The sequence below is a fragment of the Sesamum indicum genome, linkage group LG5, assembly GCF_026168435.1.
Source record: "Sesamum indicum cultivar Baizhima isolate 11 linkage group LG5, ASM2616843v1, whole genome shotgun sequence".
Taxonomy (NCBI): domain Eukaryota; kingdom Viridiplantae; phylum Streptophyta; class Magnoliopsida; order Lamiales; family Pedaliaceae; genus Sesamum; species Sesamum indicum.
The window spans coordinates 18,160,107-18,178,232 of NC_142661.1; the positions used below are offsets into that span (position 1 = coordinate 18,160,107).

Sequence of the window (18,126 nt, forward strand, 5' to 3'; positions counted from 1 at the left end):
AAATTAATATATATTCTTTATTTAAAAAATATTTTTATTCTTTATTTTTTGAATCAATTACATTTTATATTTAAATGAAACTGATAGTTATATTATTTTTATAAATTTAAAATTATCAGAGTATTATAAAAGTAAGAAATTATTAATTTATAAAATTAATACTTTAATTTATTATATAATAACAGATAACAAATAATTACGAGATGTAATAATAATAATAATAATAAATTATAATCAATAAAAAGAAATAAACATATTTTTAGGAAGGGAAAAACTGAAAACTAAAAATAGATACTAAACCAAACAAAGCATACTGTAGATTTCACTTGCCGAGATCTACAGAGCACCACCCACCACCCCTACCCCCACCCCCACCCCCACCCACCCACAGTCTATCATTTCCCTCTATAAATAAGCCCATTCTCCATCTCTCCCAACTCGCGTCTTGCCCTTCTCTACCTCTCTACAATAACTACATCTCTGTATCCCTATCCTTTTTTTACAAAGGTACGGTTTCCGCAGCCCCTCGTGCTGGTTTCGTCGTTCATCTTGTGTTCAGTCTTTGCTGAATTCTCTATCTCTTGTGTTTATTCTTTTGCTTTTGCAATCTCTGCGATTGTTCTGCTATTTAATGTTTTTTGGTTCTGGAGAAGTGTCTGATTTATAGTTTTTGAGCTGCGGTTTTGAAGTTTCTGATTTAATTCGCTTAGATCTATTGGTAAGTGTATGTTTCTGATGTTTTTGCGTGATATAGTGGAGTTCACTGATGTTCAGTTTTACCATGCTTTAACTCTGTTGTCGTAGTTAATCAACGGATCTTTGTTGTGTCTTAATGCAAATTTGGTGTCGTCAGTGTGCTGACATGGCATTGGGAAAACGACTGTGGATTGGGTGGCGGGGGAGGTGGTTTGGATGAAATTAAGAGGATAAGCTTTAAATGGTAGATTTCGGTCGTGGAACTATTAGATCTGGGTTCAGAACTTTACTCTGATTAGATCTGACATGAAGAGGCTATTCAGTATCATTAATTCAATTAAATCTGTCTGCATTGTTTCGCATTTTCATGTTGTCAACATGTATGTATTTTGCTCTTCTGCTTGGATCTGGAATTGTTTATATGTATTTTGTGATCTGAGTGCTTGATTATTCTAGACCATGCATGAAGATCGATTGTAACACTTGATTTGTGAAGTTTTCCTTGTATGTTTCAACTCACATCGTTCATGAGAACCTGATTATGCCTCTTTATGTTCATTAACTTAATGCTGATAAGCTAATACAGGAAACCAATCAGTGTTAATTTTCTAGATGAATCTAGTGGTAAAAACAAGCTACGAGATATATTTATGTGTAAATACATATATATATATATATACACCTATATGTAGATACACGCACACATGTATATGTATATCTAAAATATACTGACAGACTTATGAGTTGCACGTGAGCAGTACGAAAAATAAAAGGTGAGAACTTTTTTGTTTATTGGGATATCATTTATTTAATACTATATTATTTAAGATATACGTATGCAGCTATCTCAAAATTGAATAGGTTTAAACTGAATACACATAGGGCCTGGTTTTCTTTTGTCGTCCCCTGCCTCTTCGTTTGGACATGTCTGCATGTTATCTAGATTATTATTTTTACCATATGGTGTAAATGTGATTATACTGATGGAATTTGGTGTATCAGAAAAATGGCATCTCACATTGTTGGGTATCCCCGTATGGGCCCAAAGAGAGAGCTTAAGTTTGCTCTGGAATCTTTCTGGGATGGCAAGAGCAGCGCTGAGGAATTGGAAAAGGTCGCCACTGACCTCAGGGCATCCATTTGGAAGCAGATGTCTGATGCTGGGATCAAGTACATCCCCAGCAACACATTCTCATACTATGATCAGGTGCTTGACACAACCGCAATGCTTGGTGCCGTTCCACCAAGATACAATTGGACTGGGGGTGAGATTGGTTTTTCCACTTACTTCTCCATGGCCAGGGGAAATGCCTCTGTTCCTGCTATGGAAATGACCAAGTGGTTTGACACCAACTAGTAAGTAGCGGTCAATTCAGAAAAAAAGGTTTTATTTTCCCACATAATTGATGTTTATTTAACTAATTATGTTGGTTTATAAATGCAGCCATTTCATTGTCCCTGAATTGGGGCCTGATGTGAAATTTTCTTATGCTTCTCACAAGGCAGTTAATGAGTACAAAGAGGCTAAAGCGGTATGAGCTCTGTAAATCTCCTGCTGTATTTCCAGTTTAACCAATAAATAGGAAAATCTTGAATGTAACTAAATAATGGAAACCAAACTCCTGCATCCTTCTAAATATTATGTGCTTTACGGATGCTTCATTGTGAATCACCACCTAATGAAGTTCATGTTCTCTCGTGCAGCTTGGTGTTGATACTGTTCCAGTACTTATTGGCCCTGTTACATACTTGTTGCTGTCTAAACCTGCCAAGGGTGTTGAGAAGACTTTCCCTCTTCTTTCTCTTCTTGACAAAATTCTGCCAATTTACAAGTAAGAAAAAGAAAAAAAACTATATTTTTAGTTGCCTGATGTTCTCAACATTTACATTATAGTTACATTTGGTATTTAAATGTATATCTTGGCAGGGAAGTTGTTGCTGAGCTTAAGGCAGCAGGTGCTTCATGGATCCAGTTTGATGAGCCCACCCTGGTGTTGGATCTTGAGTCTCATCAGCTGGAAGCATTCACCAAGGCTTACTCTGAACTGGAATCGTCTTTGTCTGGCGTTAATGTTCTGGTTGAAACTTATTTCGCTGATTTACCTGAGGCTACATTCAAAACCCTCACCTCCCTGAAAGGGGTTTGTGGTTTTGGTTTCGATTTGGTTCGTGGAACAAAGACCCTTGATTTGATCAAGAGTGGATTTCCTTCTGGAAAATACCTCTTTGCTGGAGTTGTTGACGGAAGGAACATCTGGGCTAATGACCTGAGTGCATCTCTCACCACCCTGCAGTCTCTTGAAGGCATAGTTGGAAAGGGTATATTGCCTAACACCTATTTTATAGCTTTCAAGTTTGCTTTACGATGGAGTCTTATTTTTCTTTGATTTTTTTTCTGCAGACAAGCTTGTTGTGTCCACCTCCTGCTCACTTCTCCACACTGCTGTTGATCTGGCAAATGAACCTAAGCTGGACAAAGAAATCAAATCCTGGCTTGCATTTGCAGCACAAAAGGTTCTCGAAGTAAATGCTCTTGCAAAGGCATTGACTGGACAGAAGGATGAGGTATGTGTCGCAACTATTGTCCTTTGAGATTGAAGGCCTGAAGGCATTTTAGAATACTAAATCTTCTCGAGTTAAATCTTGTCATTAATTATTACTTTCAGATCATCTGAATAATCTTTTCCTATTAATTCTAGGCTCATTTTGATTTTGGTGACATTATATTACTCATATTGATGTTTGGATGCTGTTCTCTACTTTCCAGGCATTCTTCTCTGCCAATGCTGAAGCTCAGGCTTCCAGGAAGTCCTCTCCTAGGGTGACCAACGAAGCTGTCCAAAAGGCTGTAAGTCAATGAATCTTCATTTTTGTCATTTGAGCTTTCAGGTGTCTTTGCTGCTATGCTATTGTGTGCTTACCAGCCATTCTTCTTTGGTCCAACCAGGCTGCTGCTTTGAAGGGATCTGATCATCGCCGTGCTACAAATGTTAGTGCCAGACTTGATGCTCAACAAAAGAAGCTTAACCTCCCAATCCTCCCCACCACCACTATTGGTTCATTCCCTCAGACCATTGAACTCAGGAGAGTGCGCCGTGAATACAAGGCCAATAAGTGAGTGTTTTCCCTTGACTCTGTAATCTATTTGTGCATTCAAGTCTGTTTTCTAAAGATCCAATTTCTATTTGTAGGATATCTGAAGAGGAGTATATCAAGTCTATCAAAGAGGAGATAAGCAAAGTTGTCAAGCTTCAGGAAGAGTTGGACATTGATGTTCTTGTTCACGGAGAGCCAGAGGTAGGCAAGCTAATCGGGCTTCTAATCTGTAAAAACAACTAATACATTAATTGTCAATTTGGTTTAATGAATACAACTGCAAATGTCACTTTGAAGTATTTGTTGTAATAATATCTTTTGGATGTCTAAATTCCAGAGAAATGATATGGTTGAGTACTTCGGTGAGCAATTGTCTGGATTTGCCTTCACTGCCAATGGATGGGTGCAATCATATGGATCTCGCTGTGTGAAACCACCGATCATTTATGGTGATGTTAGTCGGCCCAAGCCAATGACTGTATTCTGGTCCACTGCTGCCCAGAGCATGACCAAGCGCCCAATGAAAGGAATGCTTACTGGCCCTGTTACCATTCTCAACTGGTCTTTTGTACGAAATGACCAACCAAGGTATGTCTTTATACATGATCACATATTTTGTTAGGAGATCAACTCGTTTTTCTTTCTTTTCATTTTGGGCAGATTTCTTTTTGTTCAGAGAGTCACTTATTCTATTTCTTGGTTTGCAGGTTTGAGACCTGTTATCAGATTGCTTTGGCCATCAAGAATGAAGTAGAGGATCTCGAGAAGGCTGGTATTACCGTCATCCAAATCGATGAAGCTGCATTGAGAGAGGGTTTGCCTTTGAGGAAGGCCGAGCATGCTTTCTACTTGGACTGGGCCGTCCACTCATTCAGAATCACAAACTGTGGCGTCCAGGACACGACCCAGGTGCCTTTTCCCACTCAATACCTCATGAATTTCACCTTAATTCAAACTAGGCCAATGGTACATTTTTCTGTTTGCTAATGTTCTTGTCTGCAACCAACAGATCCACACCCACATGTGCTACTCCAACTTCAACGACATCATCCACTCAATCATTAACATGGATGCTGACGTTATTACCATTGAGAACTCCCGTTCAGATGAGAAGCTCCTCTCAGTCTTCCGTGAGGGAGTGAAGTACGGTGCTGGAATCGGGCCCGGTGTTTATGATATTCACTCCCCAAGAATTCCATCAACGGAAGAAATTGCGGACAGAATCAACAAGATGCTGGCTGTGCTTGAAACCAACATCTTGTGGGTGAACCCCGACTGTGGTCTCAAGACTCGCAAGTACACGGAAGTGAAGCCAGCCCTTGAAAACATGGTTGCTGCCGCCAAGCTCCTCCGGACCAAACTTGCCAGTGCAAAATGAGCTGAATTAATGCATCAGTTGCATGTTTTCCAAATTTAAAGAAGAAGATATTTTGTGTGGTTCAATGGAATAACTGGGAGTTGCTGATTTGAGTAGGAGGGTGTAGGCTTTTGTCCAGCCGGGCATTTTAATTTTTGGGCTTTTATTGTTTCTTTCTGTTTCAAGTATTATTATTATAATTCTGTATTTGGAGGGATACGGTCACTACATGTGAAAGAGAAAGGCAAAAGTAAAAGTTTTATTGTATCCGATGGTTACAAATTAAAGAATCTTTTATTGCGCTACGATATTTCTCTCCTCTCTCTCTCTCTCTTATCGTTTTCAATATCTAGGTGGACGGCTACTGCTATTAAAGTTTGTATCTAAGGTTGCTTGCTTGATCCTCTTTTTCTGCTTTCTGTCTAATTAGAAAGTTTTTGTCTGAATTAGGTTTGTTCGAATTAAATTATAGTTGTTCTGTAATTAATTATTTTTTTAATTATATATCAATCACACGATAAATATTGTACTTGTTATATGATTAGTTCAAATTTGATCGAATAAAATCCGACTAAAATTTTCTCTATCTAATTTTGTGCAAGGCGAGGCAATGTGCTACACTTTGTTATTCAAATCTATCCCAATAAATATTTCTGGGTCGATACTGGAAAACGTCGATTTATGCAAGGCGAGGCCATGTGCTACACTAAAATATTCAAATCTATCACAATAAATGTTTCTGGGCCGATACGGAAAATCGTCGAGGCCCAGTTAAGAGTAGTTTGATAGCAGAATTGTACGGGTAAAGGTCCATATATACTGTACTGGTGGCCCTGAGTACAATACCAAAGGTCCCAATGCGATTTAAAAGAGAAAGAAAAATGAACGCCATATTCAAATTACAGCTCAAATTAATTCACAATACTCAATCATCATCAACCTCACCAACGGTTGCCTTATACATATAAACAACATAAGCAACCAGCACCGCCACCGCCGCAGCCGTTGCCGCCAGGCTCACAGCAACCTTCCCCATTCTTCGGCCCAACTCCGCCCTTTTCCGGCTCTGAAACTCACATTCTGAACCTCCTGAACTACGTACTGCATGCTCCTTTGGATCAGGTGATGCCTTTGGTTGATCTTCGGCGGCCAATTCTGCAGGTCTTTTCGGGGTTTGCTCCATTTTGGGTTCAGTGATATCAGGGGCTGAGTTCTTCCATTTTGGCAATGTGATGTAGAGACAGCCGTTCACAAACTTTGCACGGATTGCAGGTGTGTCGTATTTGCTGCCGGGGACAGGAACTTCCTTGTAGAATCTGGTCTTTCTGGAGGCGTCTGATGTTGTACGTTCTCCAGAAATCTTGAGGATCCCATAATTGCTGATTTGCACTTTCAGCTGTTCCCTTTTGAATTCTTGGAAAATCACAGGCATGGAGAAAGATGTTATTGCCGAATACGAAACTTCTTGTCGTAATTAATTTCCATGCTTGAAAGTGAAAAATCATAGCGAACACTAATTCATTATAGGTGTACAACCGCCGTCAGCCATTGTTTGTGCTGGTCGGAGCTGAATTTGGAGAGAAAAAGAGTACGAGTGCAATTGGATTAAATGCAGTTTTGTTCACGTAATTTGGGCCATTTAGTATTTTTTTTTCTTTGAACTTTTTAGATAGTATTTTGATTTTACACCTTTTTAATTTTGATTTCAGTTATTTTTTAGTTAGAATTCATCTCCACATGCGAGAGAAGGTTGAACTCCAACCAAAAAAAAAAAAAGACTAAACTTACAAAAATTAAAAAAATACAGAACCAATACTGAAATCAAAAAATTTAAAAAGATGTCGGACTAAATTGCTATCCTAGAAAGTTAAAAAACAAAAACATCAAATACCTGCAATGTAAAATGCATTTAAGCCAGTGCAATTTATCTATTCATTCACCTTGGAGATGGATTTCAAGAATGTCATAATCTTGCTTGCGTTGCCATTTGCAGAAGGGTTCGAATTCCTCGTATGCTGCTGCTGCCTCATTAGCTTTCCTTTCCATAGTATCTTTCTACTGTATAGCTAGAATTAATGTTAGCAAATTACGATGTTTTTATGTGGTAGGTGGACTAATGACGAATGTCTTAACATATATATATATATGTATAATGTTACGACAAACATAGAGCTAATTAAGTTAAAAACGTTGTTGTGTGTAATGGATCTGGCAATAGGTTTCTTCTGGATTTCCTACTGATCAGGGAGAGGGAATCAATTCTGTCTGGTTTCCATAGGTTTAGTCTTTGCTTCATGCTTCAGAAATCCTGCTATCACTGTTAGCTTGTTTTTCCTTTTTGCATAAGCAATTGAAAGATACCATATATTTTTTCAAGCTAATCCCATTCTTTTTCAAAATATTGTCTGTGTTTAGACGGGGTGTTTAACACGAATTTTCAAGTGAACCGTTAATTTGATAAAATTCAAATAAAATATCATAAATAATGTCTCAAAAGTAAAAGTAAACGACTAGTAAATGAGCTATTCGTCAATGTCCTTCTGATGCATAGTGTGGTGGTTTGCTTTTGTTTTTGCAGTCAATGACGCTAAAAATTCTACCGCTTTGTTAATTTCCCTCCCTAAAAATGGGAATCAAATTTTTTTGTTCCAAATTCTATTACATTTTTTTATTTTATTTAATATATGCATGCTATGTGTATAATTTTTTTTATAAAATAAATAAATAATATAATTTTTGTATGCGTAAACATTTATATATTAATTGGAATAGAAAATTCAATATCAATTGAAATAAAAAAAAATCCAATTTGGTGGGCTCAAAGTTCAAATTTTGCCTGAACAAATATTAGACTTCAAAAATCAAGAAAGGATGTGACTTGTGATGATTCAGATATGTGCATTTGTATTATATACGTACTGTATGGACGGATTGAATTTTATATTACAAATTATATTCCATCTTTTATTTTATTTAACATATCTACACTATGTATATAAGTATAACATCATGTATGTATATGGTCAAGGCCTTGTTTGGTTTTTCTTTTACCATGAAAGTTTTGACTAATTTAGGTCATTAATATGAAAATGATTTAATTGTTGTAAATGTTTGTACTCTTTTTTTTTTTTTTTTTTTGGGTCTTCTCTCTTCACCAAAACACTCATTTAGGACAAATCGACTCGCGTGCCTCACACATGTGGTTTCTTTAAAACTAACATACAAGTCGACGGAGTTGTCATTTCTATAAAACATCGAACAAAATAAAAATCAAAATCGAGGATCGATTTTTTTGAAAGAATTAAAATTGAATAAGTGGCTAATTAGAAGGATGAAAAAGGAAATTATCACAATCAGACCAATTCAAGTTAAGGGTAAAGTTAGGTCAAAATACACAAACATCTCCTGCATTTTACAAATCACAACTACAACCCCTAAAAGTTATAATTGTAATTAAAACTACACCCCTTATTTCGAAGCAATTCTTAAATAAACATTCTCCAAAAAAAATATTACACTAACACTCTTCAGAAAAACTGCAATTATCATTTTACAAAAACAAAAAAAAAAGAATTTATTTGCGTAATTTAATCAAACCTTATGTACTAATAATGTAATTTACCCAAACTTTAGATCTAGAAAGTATTATAAGATAGATGCATGCAACCCGGAAGACATAAGAGGTTGGGCCCATGCTCCAACTAAGGTCATTTTCATCAGCCTAATATTATGCCAAACTTTGATGGAGATGGGATGCCCTATTTTCTGCACACTATTTAATTCTCTGTTTTGGAATTTTATTGGTAATATTGCACCGTTTTTTTGTGTGTACCTTTCGTAGTTCCATAAATGTATAAATGCGTATATATATAAGTAATTGTTATAGACTATGATCGATGGACATTAATGCTGTAATATAAAATATTTTAATAATTTAAAATACAATATAATATAAACACAACTATAATATACATTTTATTTATATATATCATAAAATTAAAATATATGTAATTTGACATCATAAAATAAAAAACGAAAATTAATATTAAAATAATATGAACATGTCAAAAACCTAACTTCCTAATTCCAAGAACACGATTTAAAAAATATACATAATTAATTTATTATTATAAGCAAATGGAGTTTGAAATATAAATTTGGGGCTTCTCTTTTGGTGAATTCTCTCAATAAAATAGACCGGCAGAAGAAAAATTGAAAAAGAGAGGGGATAAAACTGATAGGAATTAACTTAAGTGAAATATTTCGTACGCCTAACATATATATATATATATTAAATAAAATAAAATAAAATAAAAAATATTAAAATAGAATTTAAAATAATAAAATCAATCTAACGAGAGAAATAGATTTTCTGAAGTCAGCACACTTAGTAGGTATTAAAATAATAGCTTCTTGAAGACGGAAACATTACCCAAACACAGCGCAACGCCAGAAGAGAAGGGCAACTGCAAGCAACATCTGAGAGAATCTTCCCCTTTTCTCAAATCAAATCTCACTAAACTAAAACGTTTATCATTATTAATCTGTTAAATAAAACCGAAATTTTAGGTGTAAAGTGAAAGTCTTTGAATTCAAACCTATACATTCTTCCTCTCTCCTCAGAGTTTTCTCCCAAACTACAGCGTAAATTTAAACACAGTTAGCTTACATATATGCACGGTGTGTGCGCCGACCTAGGTGCTTTTTGCTGAGAGTTTGTGAAGAACTTGAAGAGGGCTGAGGAGAAGTTTAACCGACAATGCTGGTAAGCTTGATTTTGATTTGGAATTTTATTTCAGAGTTTGGTTGATTTTGTTTTCTTTTGTTTGTTTAATATTTTGATGTTTTTCAGCAGACGAGAACAGTACAGGTGAAGCGAGTGTCAGATCTAGCCACTGAGAGAGAAATCCATGAGTTCTTTTCTTTTTCCGGTGAAATTGAACACATTGAGATCCGTAGGTAAGATTGTTTTTGTTTTTGAGAGTTTTTTTTTTTTTTTGGGAAATTTGTCAATTTAGTAAAGTATAACAATAAATTTGATTAGTTTCGGCTTCTGTTTACTTCGGGGCGGTGCAGAGAGCCAGGGGACTCGAGGACCGCGTTTGTTACGTTTAAAGATCCGAAGGCACTTGAAATCGCCTTATTGTTATCGGTAATCTCCTCATTTTTCGCTTTTTTTTTTTAATTTGATAGTCCTCAGTCCTCTAATAATTAATTGTTTAGTTATTTCTTGCCATAAATAAAACCAACGACTTATGAGTTTAACAAGTTCACTGGGGCTGTAGTTAAGAAAGAAAGCTACTTCCAAACTGATGTTGTTCTAATTAATGAATATACGTCTATATAGACTGACAGTATTATGTTTATTCGTAAGTATATAACTTAAAAGGAAGGAAAAGCTAGCTGCATATCGAAAATAATCATTGGCTGTCTATATCCTCCTGATGCATCTGTGTTCTTCCTTATTGGGTAAAATGCATTTTGGGAGAATTGTTTAAATAATGTTGAAAAAAAATATTTGCAGAAATAGGTGGATTTCGATTGTTTTAAAGAATTAAGCGGCACCGCGTTGACAGAATGCGGTGCTGCAAATTTTTTAATTAAAAAAATTTCAACGGCACCGTGCGAGGATGCTCCTTGCCATTGAGCAATACGTCGGCAGGTTCCGAGATTGTGTGCGAGACGCTAAGAGTGCCGAGAGCCTCAGCAAATATGGGCATTCTGGATAGGCGAGCGCAAGGGCACTCGGTGCCGCGCAGGGAGGCGTTCAGATGTCGCGCTAGCGAGTTTCAGTGTCGAGGACACGCGACGGACTGTCATTATACTTTGATATGTGCGAAAGCTGGTCGAAGGTTAGGCGTAACCTGAGACGCCACACGGGCGAAAAATATATGAGAATCACATTCTACTGCGAGAAAGAAGAGCACGCCACGGTGCCATTTTTTATGAAAACAAAAAAATTTAAAGCACCGCGATCTTAGATCCCGGTGTTGTCCCTTTTCCTAAGTCACCACCACCACCAACTTAATGGTAATTTTATAGGAAAATACATATGGTTATTTTATAAAAAGTAATCAACTTAATTCATAAAAAATTGAAAATTTTATAAAAAGTAATTAGATTAGGTGGGTAAAAGAATTGAAAATTTTATAAAAAGTAATCAATTTAATTCATAAAAAATTTAGAAAATAAATAAAATTATAATTTATAATCCACAAGGAAATCTTGGTCATTTTACTATTAAAAAATGGATGAAAATCTAATGAAAACTAATGGATTGAGCTAATTGTTAGACGATTGTTAGAATCAGGGGGTATTGATGACAATTTTCAAACAATAAAAAGGTATTTTTAATTATACCAAATTTTAATAGAACTCGTTGTAATTTATTCAAAGATGATAATATACATACACAATTAACTATGTAAATGTATGTAATTTACATATATTTACATACACACATACATATATATATATATTTATCGTAACTTATATTTTAAAAGAAATGAAATTAAAACTAACAACAATCATATCGCTTGACTTAATTGAAGTAACAATATCAAACAAAAAATTATTATTATTAGAATATATTTTTATAGAAAAAAATAATTTTAATTTAATATAAAATACAGATGGTGTTTGTGCAATTTGATCTAACCCAAAAAAAATATTAATGTAATTTACCCATATTATTAAATAATTCTATAACAATTTAATCTTTTTATTTCTTTTTATGTAATATTAATATAATTATTATTATATTAAATTAAAATTATTTTTTCTTATAAAAATACATTATCATAAACATTGACAAAAACAATGCTTAGGGTGACTTCATATTATCAACTTCAAGAAGGAAATGCTTAGGGACAGTACCGCGATCTAAGATCGTGGTGCTTTAATTTTTTTTTTTAATAAAAAATCAATCGCGGTGCCACTGAAATTTTTTTAATTAAAAAATGGCACCATGATTCTATCGTGGTGCCATGAAAGAATTATTTTTTTTTAAAAAAAACAAATTGCAGCATATCAACACGGTGCTACTTAAATCTTTAAAACAATCGAAATCCACCTATTTCTGTAAATATTTTTTTTTCAATATTATTTAAATAATTCTCCCGTGCATCTTACCCCTCTTGTATTTCTAGAAATGTCGAAAATGCTCCCTATGAAAAATAAAACACTAAAAAGACCCCTTGATTTCCAAAATATAGCAAAATACCCCTTTAGACCTGGCGGTGCTCATATGACTTGGGCTTAATTTTTAATAGTAAATTAATTTTACATCTTAATTTATGAACCGTTAGAATCTAACGGTGGAATTTTTTAGAAAATAAATCAATGGTTAGATTTCATTAAATTTGAATTGAACGTAAATTTCATACACATTCAATGGTCTAGATTTCACTTAGTTTACAGTCATGGTCCAGATTCTATACAAATATTTATCATATTTTTATTTATTAAATATAAATAAATTATTTAAATATATTAAAGTTATCTTTTAAAATAATGTTGTCTTCTTCCCCACCACCACCTTCCCCCCACCCTACTGGCGTCTCCTCACTGCCGCCCCCTCAAGCCTCCTCCCCACTGTGTGGCCCCGCCTCCTCTACCTGGCCCTCCTCCATGCACCCCTCAGGCTCCCCGTCTGCGTGCTGCCTCCTCCTCCTACTGGCGCCGTTGCGGCAACGGCCTGCGGTGCCTCACTCTCTCTTTCTATATGCATATATATACACATTAAATATAATATATATTTATATATAAATAAATATCTATAATTGTAAAATATATTTGTAAATTTAAATATGTTAACCAGATCTAAACCATTCGTTTATATAAAATGAGATATAACGGTGTAAAAATAAGGATAAAAATGTTATTCTAATTATAAAATTAAAAAAATAAAATAAAAAAATGGCGGGTGTGGTGCACCTATAGCATGGAGGGGTTGTTTTGCTATATTTTTGAAATCACAAGGGGTTTCTTAGTGTTTTATTTTTCACAGGGGTTATTTAAGAAACCCAGAGGGGATAAATTGCATTTTACCCGTTTTTCTCCCTTTTTCCATTTGGGTGGGTTTGGGTGGCAGGAACAATGTGGCATATATTCTCATTGTTGCCTTTAGCTGTAACACACACAGCTATCCAGTCTGCTAGACTTTTAGTTAATGGAATACGAAAAATTACCAGCTATAATAACACACTGATAAACTTGTACAAATACTTTAGAAATTGTATTATGCATTAGATGGGAGACTATAAGTCAATGTTCATTATTAATTCTAACATTCATGCTTATTGATCTCGAAGTTTCTAGTGTCCCATGCCTTTGAGATGCTTTGATCCAATCTATAGTCTACTTTTCCCTTACTGTCCTGGAAACCAATCTTTCTTCTGCATGTTACAATGATAACTGCTTTTCTTGAAATTCTTATGGCATGATAAATTTGTTAGACGATATGAAAGCACTGGAAAACACTTGTTTTAAGGGCAAGTTATATGCTTCTAGAGTTAAAAAAGTTTTGCTGATTATGTCTTGCAGGGTGCAACTATAGTCGACCAGGTTGTTAGCATAGCACCTGCAGAAAACTACGTATTACAACCTGAGATTCGGGTAAATACTGCAATATACAATTTTTATAGTCTTCTTGAGGATATCATTTAAGCTAATAATATGTCTGATGTGTTCAGGAAGTGAGGTTTGTTGACAATGCTGTAAACATGTCACAAGAGAACACTTCTCCAGTTGCTGAGGTAATAACTATGTCATGTGTCCTGTAAATACCAATCCAGCTATCTTTTTTGTGTGAGAAGTTGGATCCCAGGAGATTTCTTCCTGATGTTTTATTAGCACAATGAGACGATCACCAATAAAAGAATATGCCATTCCTAGTATTCTATATTGAAGGAATGATGGAAGTTTTATTCAAGTTCTAGTTGGTTGTATTTGGTTCTGATCTTATTGAAATTCCTCTTGGAGTTAGCAGGGAAAGATGAGTCCAAATAATGGGAGAGTGTATATCAGTAAAGCCCAAGATGTTGTGTCAAGTATGCTTGCAAAAGGTTCAGCTATTAAACAAGATGCTGTAAACAAGGCCAAAGCATTTGATGAAAAGCACAGGTTGACTGCCAATGCATCTGCTAGAGTAATTTCCTTTGATCAGAGAGTTGGGCTGACAGAAAAGCTTACTGTTGGAATTTCAGCTGTAAATTCAAAAGTGAAATCTGTGGATAAAAGATTTCAAGTGTCTGATAAAACCATGTCAGCTCTTATGGCTGCAGAGAGGAAATTAAATGACACTGGGTCAGCTGTCAAATCCAGCAGGTTTGAAACTTCTAACCAGTATCACTTGATATTTTCCCATTTGTTTTTTTCTATTTTTTGCCTGAAAAGTACATAGAATTTCATGAAACTTGGACAATAATTCTGGTATCACATAAACATAAGGGACTGCAGGCTGATATCAGACTTCTGTATGGCTTTTACTCTTTTGCTTTATGTCCGTCTACTAAATGTTACATCGAACATGCATACAGGAACCTGAATTGTGTTTAACTCAAACCTGAGTACTTGTCTACAGTTGGCAAGTTGAACAAATGACCCATGTTTATGCAACAGTGCTTGTGTTTACTCGTTGAATTTGTAAAAGAGTAAAAGTGTTGAACAGTACCTGTTTCATGGACTGTTTGTGTTTATTAACTGCCATATTTGGTTGTAAATTCTGGTTTTGTGGTGATTGGTTGAAAAGTTCTTGTGGCTATATGTTCCTTGAAATGAAGAAGAATTGGCTAAATGATGTATATCAGGTATGTGGCTGCTGGAACAGCTTGGCTGAATGGTGCTTTCAACAAGGTGGCGAAAGTTGGGCAGGTAGCTGGTATGAAAACTAGAGAAAAATGGAATTTGGCATTTTCAAACTTGGCGGCTAAGGTTCATATCTAACCCTTTTTATATCAATCTTTATGAAGTTAGCTGTGCAATATTGTGAGGCATGAAGGAAACTGGATAAGACAGATAGGGTGATACTATAAAGGCCTCAACTTGATATCATTTAGCAATGTTGGATTTTCTGTTCCTTCTTCACCTTCATCTGTAATCTTGTCCTGCGATCTAGGTTAACTATAACTCTTTACTTGTGGTGCAACCATGCATTATTCGAAATTTTAGAGCTGGGTTGATATTATTCTTGCTTATGGTTGTTTTTTACATAACCTGTGATAGAAAATGAGAATACATATGGTGGAGACATTTATGGTCTTCCAACTGGAAACTTCTGTCTCAGGCCCCATACAGAATCTCATGGGTTATTTCCAAACAGAAATCTCCTTTGATCACACAGACAAACAACAGAAAATGTTTTTCCTTGTCAAATTTGCTTAATTTTCAGCCTTGGTTTATAAATTAATATTGCAAATTACCAATGAATCCAGACATTGCCCTCTTCGAAAGCCTTAAATACTTATAATATGTTTATCAGTAATTCTTCTCATTCGTGTTTCTGTCTTAATTCACTTTCTGGAGTATATATTATATTATTGAGACATTTTGATTTGGTTTCTTGATTAAAGACTGACCTCTTTCATCTTTATTATGGCCTCAACAATATATCACTTGTGTTCTTGTTGTACTGTAACCTTAATCTCTGTGGGAGTGTAACCTTAATCTCAATGTGACCTTCATTAGATGTTCAATGTTCAAGTTGCCTTCTACTTATTTCGCACTTCTCTGTCATTTTTGTTGCACTTTGTATGCAGGATTCTCCTATTGCTGCCTAAATCTGGACAGCTTGGTTTGGAATTGTTTGCTTAATCTCACAAGATAAGCTATCTTGAAGTTGGAGTTTCACCATTGTGATCATTGAAACAGTAGCTCCGTTCTTCGTCTGATCCATGCGACTCTTGAATTCTACACGTAGTTGTGCAGATCGATTTGATTGTTTATATTTGTTTATCCTTGTTGGGTACCCATTTGTCTCCATAACTTCCCAGCGTGATACTTAAGTAATGACCTTATATTGGTATTCCATAAATTCAACCCATGATTTTATGTTTGAGAGTTGCAGATTCCATCCTTTTCCATAAATCTTCCCTCTCAGTTCTTTATACCTTTCATGTTAACCAATTTTGGAAGGACCCTTCGTTCCAATCTTTCCTGCTCTCACTTAGCCACTCTGCTTTTCAAACAAGTCACGGTCCCGTGGCTTGTTTCATATCTTGTCAAGGTAAAATAGTATTCGCTGTGAGGTTGCCTTGTAGCTCACAGTGTTTTATCGGGTAGCATTCTTGTGTAAATTGAACTTTACTGTACATACATTGGTTTTTCTGTTTAAGCTGGTCGCCTCAAACTTTCTCATCCCCATTCAATCATCACGGTGAAAATATGTGCATGTTTCTCATTTCCTGCCTGGAATCATTAACAATGGCATCATTCCATATACTTTTCGATTCCTGATGTGATGCTCGGACCAGCTATTGCTATCCCTGTTTCGCCTCTAACTCTTCTCAACTTCCATATCTCCTTTTCCTCTCTTACTCTTTTTCTCAAAAAGTTTTCATAACTTTCTTATGGCTTTTAAGATTTTTTTGTTTATCCAAATAATATATATTTTTCAAGTAGCAATTAGGTTTAAAATTTTAAATTGATCGTGTAGGCATATTTGACAGTGTCTACTAGTAAAATATACTGTTCAACCTAATTCGTTTTTTCCTTACATATATATACGTATATGAAACAAAGATTGAATACTAAACAATTTTTCTCGCCAACAACATAAATTTTTAATTAAGATAGTTACTCAACGTGGTATCAAAATTAAACCAATGAAAAGGTTTTACACTCTGTATTAAATAAAGTCTGACATGCTAAGTATAAAACACAAAAATGAAACATTGTCAGTATGTGAGAGGATGTATTAGAGATACTTAAAATTTTAAATATATTATTCTCTTTATCAATTTTAACTTTTAAATGAGATTGTAATTTAATAATAATAAGTAAACAAGGAATGAAAGTTATTTGAGGGATAGTTACAGAAAAGGGATGAGAGAAGGAATAAGGGTACTGGATATATTATCCAAAAGGAAAAGACAAATGAAGATGCAAAATGGAACTGTAAGTTTTGGGAATGGCAGTAATTATTAGTACCACTGATTTGATTCTAAAGTTGTCATATATATTCCAAAAGCATGGAGTTCGAAACCAACCAACCAATGTCCCCAACAATTATCGCAGGTCCGTGTCATGTAATGTTGTGTAATTAAGTGGACGTACGTACGTAGAAGATCTTCCACACCTACTACGCCATATATATATATATATAGGACACTAATTGTGAATTAAATCATGTTCCCATAGTACTTTCCCATTACTCTTTCTTTTCTTCTTCCCAATTAATCAAGTGTGGGGCGTTCACACAAACACACACAAGTCGAAACAAGTATAGTTAGAAAGAAAGTAGGGATTGGACATGTTGAGGAAAAATAAAGTTAAAGGTGGGATCCATGATCTAGCTCTCTATTATGATAAATGCATGTAGGGTTTACAGATAAGTCGAGCTCGAGTTTTTTGAGTTCGAGTCGAGCCAACTCAAGCTTCTGCTTCTAAGGAGCTCGAGTTCAAAATATCCTGAATAAGCTCGTGAGTCGGCCCGCGAGCTTTTTCTATTTTTTATTTTTAAATTTTTTTTATCTATTTAACCCCATATTAAATAGTATAACAACTTTATATGCAAAATTAACCATATGTTATAATTATTAATCATATCATATATTTTAATTTTAGATAATAATACATTATGGTACTTTTTATTTATATATTTAATCTCTATATCGAATAATTTAGTAAGTTTTAATATTTTTTAAATAATTATTTAATATGAAGCATGCATATAAATTTTATTTTAGATTTCAATATTCATTTATAATCTCTTACACTTTTTTTTCAATTAACAAGTCCTAATAATTAACTTATATTTT

At 34.7% G+C, this 18,126-nt stretch overlaps 3 protein-coding genes across 5 annotated transcripts; 2 read left to right on the forward strand and 1 right to left on the reverse strand.

Moving 5' to 3' along the window:
* The first annotated feature begins 370 nt into the window (after nucleotides 1–370).
* On the forward strand, nucleotides 371–5,454 carry LOC105161674 (5-methyltetrahydropteroyltriglutamate--homocysteine methyltransferase). Its single transcript, XM_011079448.3, has 12 exons — nucleotides 371–507; nucleotides 1,699–2,052; nucleotides 2,141–2,228; nucleotides 2,401–2,528; nucleotides 2,624–3,015; nucleotides 3,098–3,261; nucleotides 3,464–3,544; nucleotides 3,644–3,810; nucleotides 3,888–3,993; nucleotides 4,130–4,380; nucleotides 4,500–4,701; nucleotides 4,802–5,454. Exons 2-12 carry the CDS (start codon nucleotides 1,703–1,705, stop codon nucleotides 5,168–5,170), a joined length of 2,298 nt encoding a protein of 765 aa, XP_011077750.1. The 5' UTR covers nucleotides 371–507; nucleotides 1,699–1,702; the 3' UTR covers nucleotides 5,171–5,454.
* Nucleotides 5,455–5,943: 489 nt separating this feature from the next.
* Nucleotides 5,944–7,360, reverse strand: LOC105161795 (uncharacterized). Its single transcript, XM_011079609.3, has 2 exons — nucleotides 7,090–7,360; nucleotides 5,944–6,562 (listed from the first exon to the last, which is right to left on the reverse strand). The coding sequence occupies exons 1-2, from the start codon at nucleotides 7,193–7,195 to the stop codon at nucleotides 6,075–6,077; spliced, it is 594 nt and encodes a 197-aa protein (XP_011077911.1). The 5' UTR covers nucleotides 7,196–7,360; the 3' UTR covers nucleotides 5,944–6,074.
* Nucleotides 7,361–9,561: 2,201 nt separating this feature from the next.
* LOC105161675 (binding partner of ACD11 1) lies at nucleotides 9,562–16,218 on the forward strand. 3 transcript variants are annotated; one of them, XM_011079449.3, is made up of 8 exons: nucleotides 9,562–9,914; nucleotides 10,002–10,108; nucleotides 10,226–10,301; nucleotides 13,694–13,765; nucleotides 13,843–13,905; nucleotides 14,136–14,476; nucleotides 14,959–15,082; nucleotides 15,907–16,218. In XM_011079449.3, exons 1-8 carry the CDS (start codon nucleotides 9,909–9,911, stop codon nucleotides 15,925–15,927), a joined length of 810 nt encoding a protein of 269 aa, XP_011077751.1. In that variant the 5' UTR covers nucleotides 9,562–9,908; the 3' UTR covers nucleotides 15,928–16,218. The 3 variants fall into 3 exon arrangements, with proteins under 3 accessions (XP_011077751.1, XP_020549800.1, XP_020549801.1); XM_020694141.2 differs by having other exon boundaries at nucleotides 14,139–14,476; XM_020694142.2 differs by having other exon boundaries at nucleotides 10,005–10,108.
* Nucleotides 16,219–18,126: the final 1,908 nt, after the last annotated feature.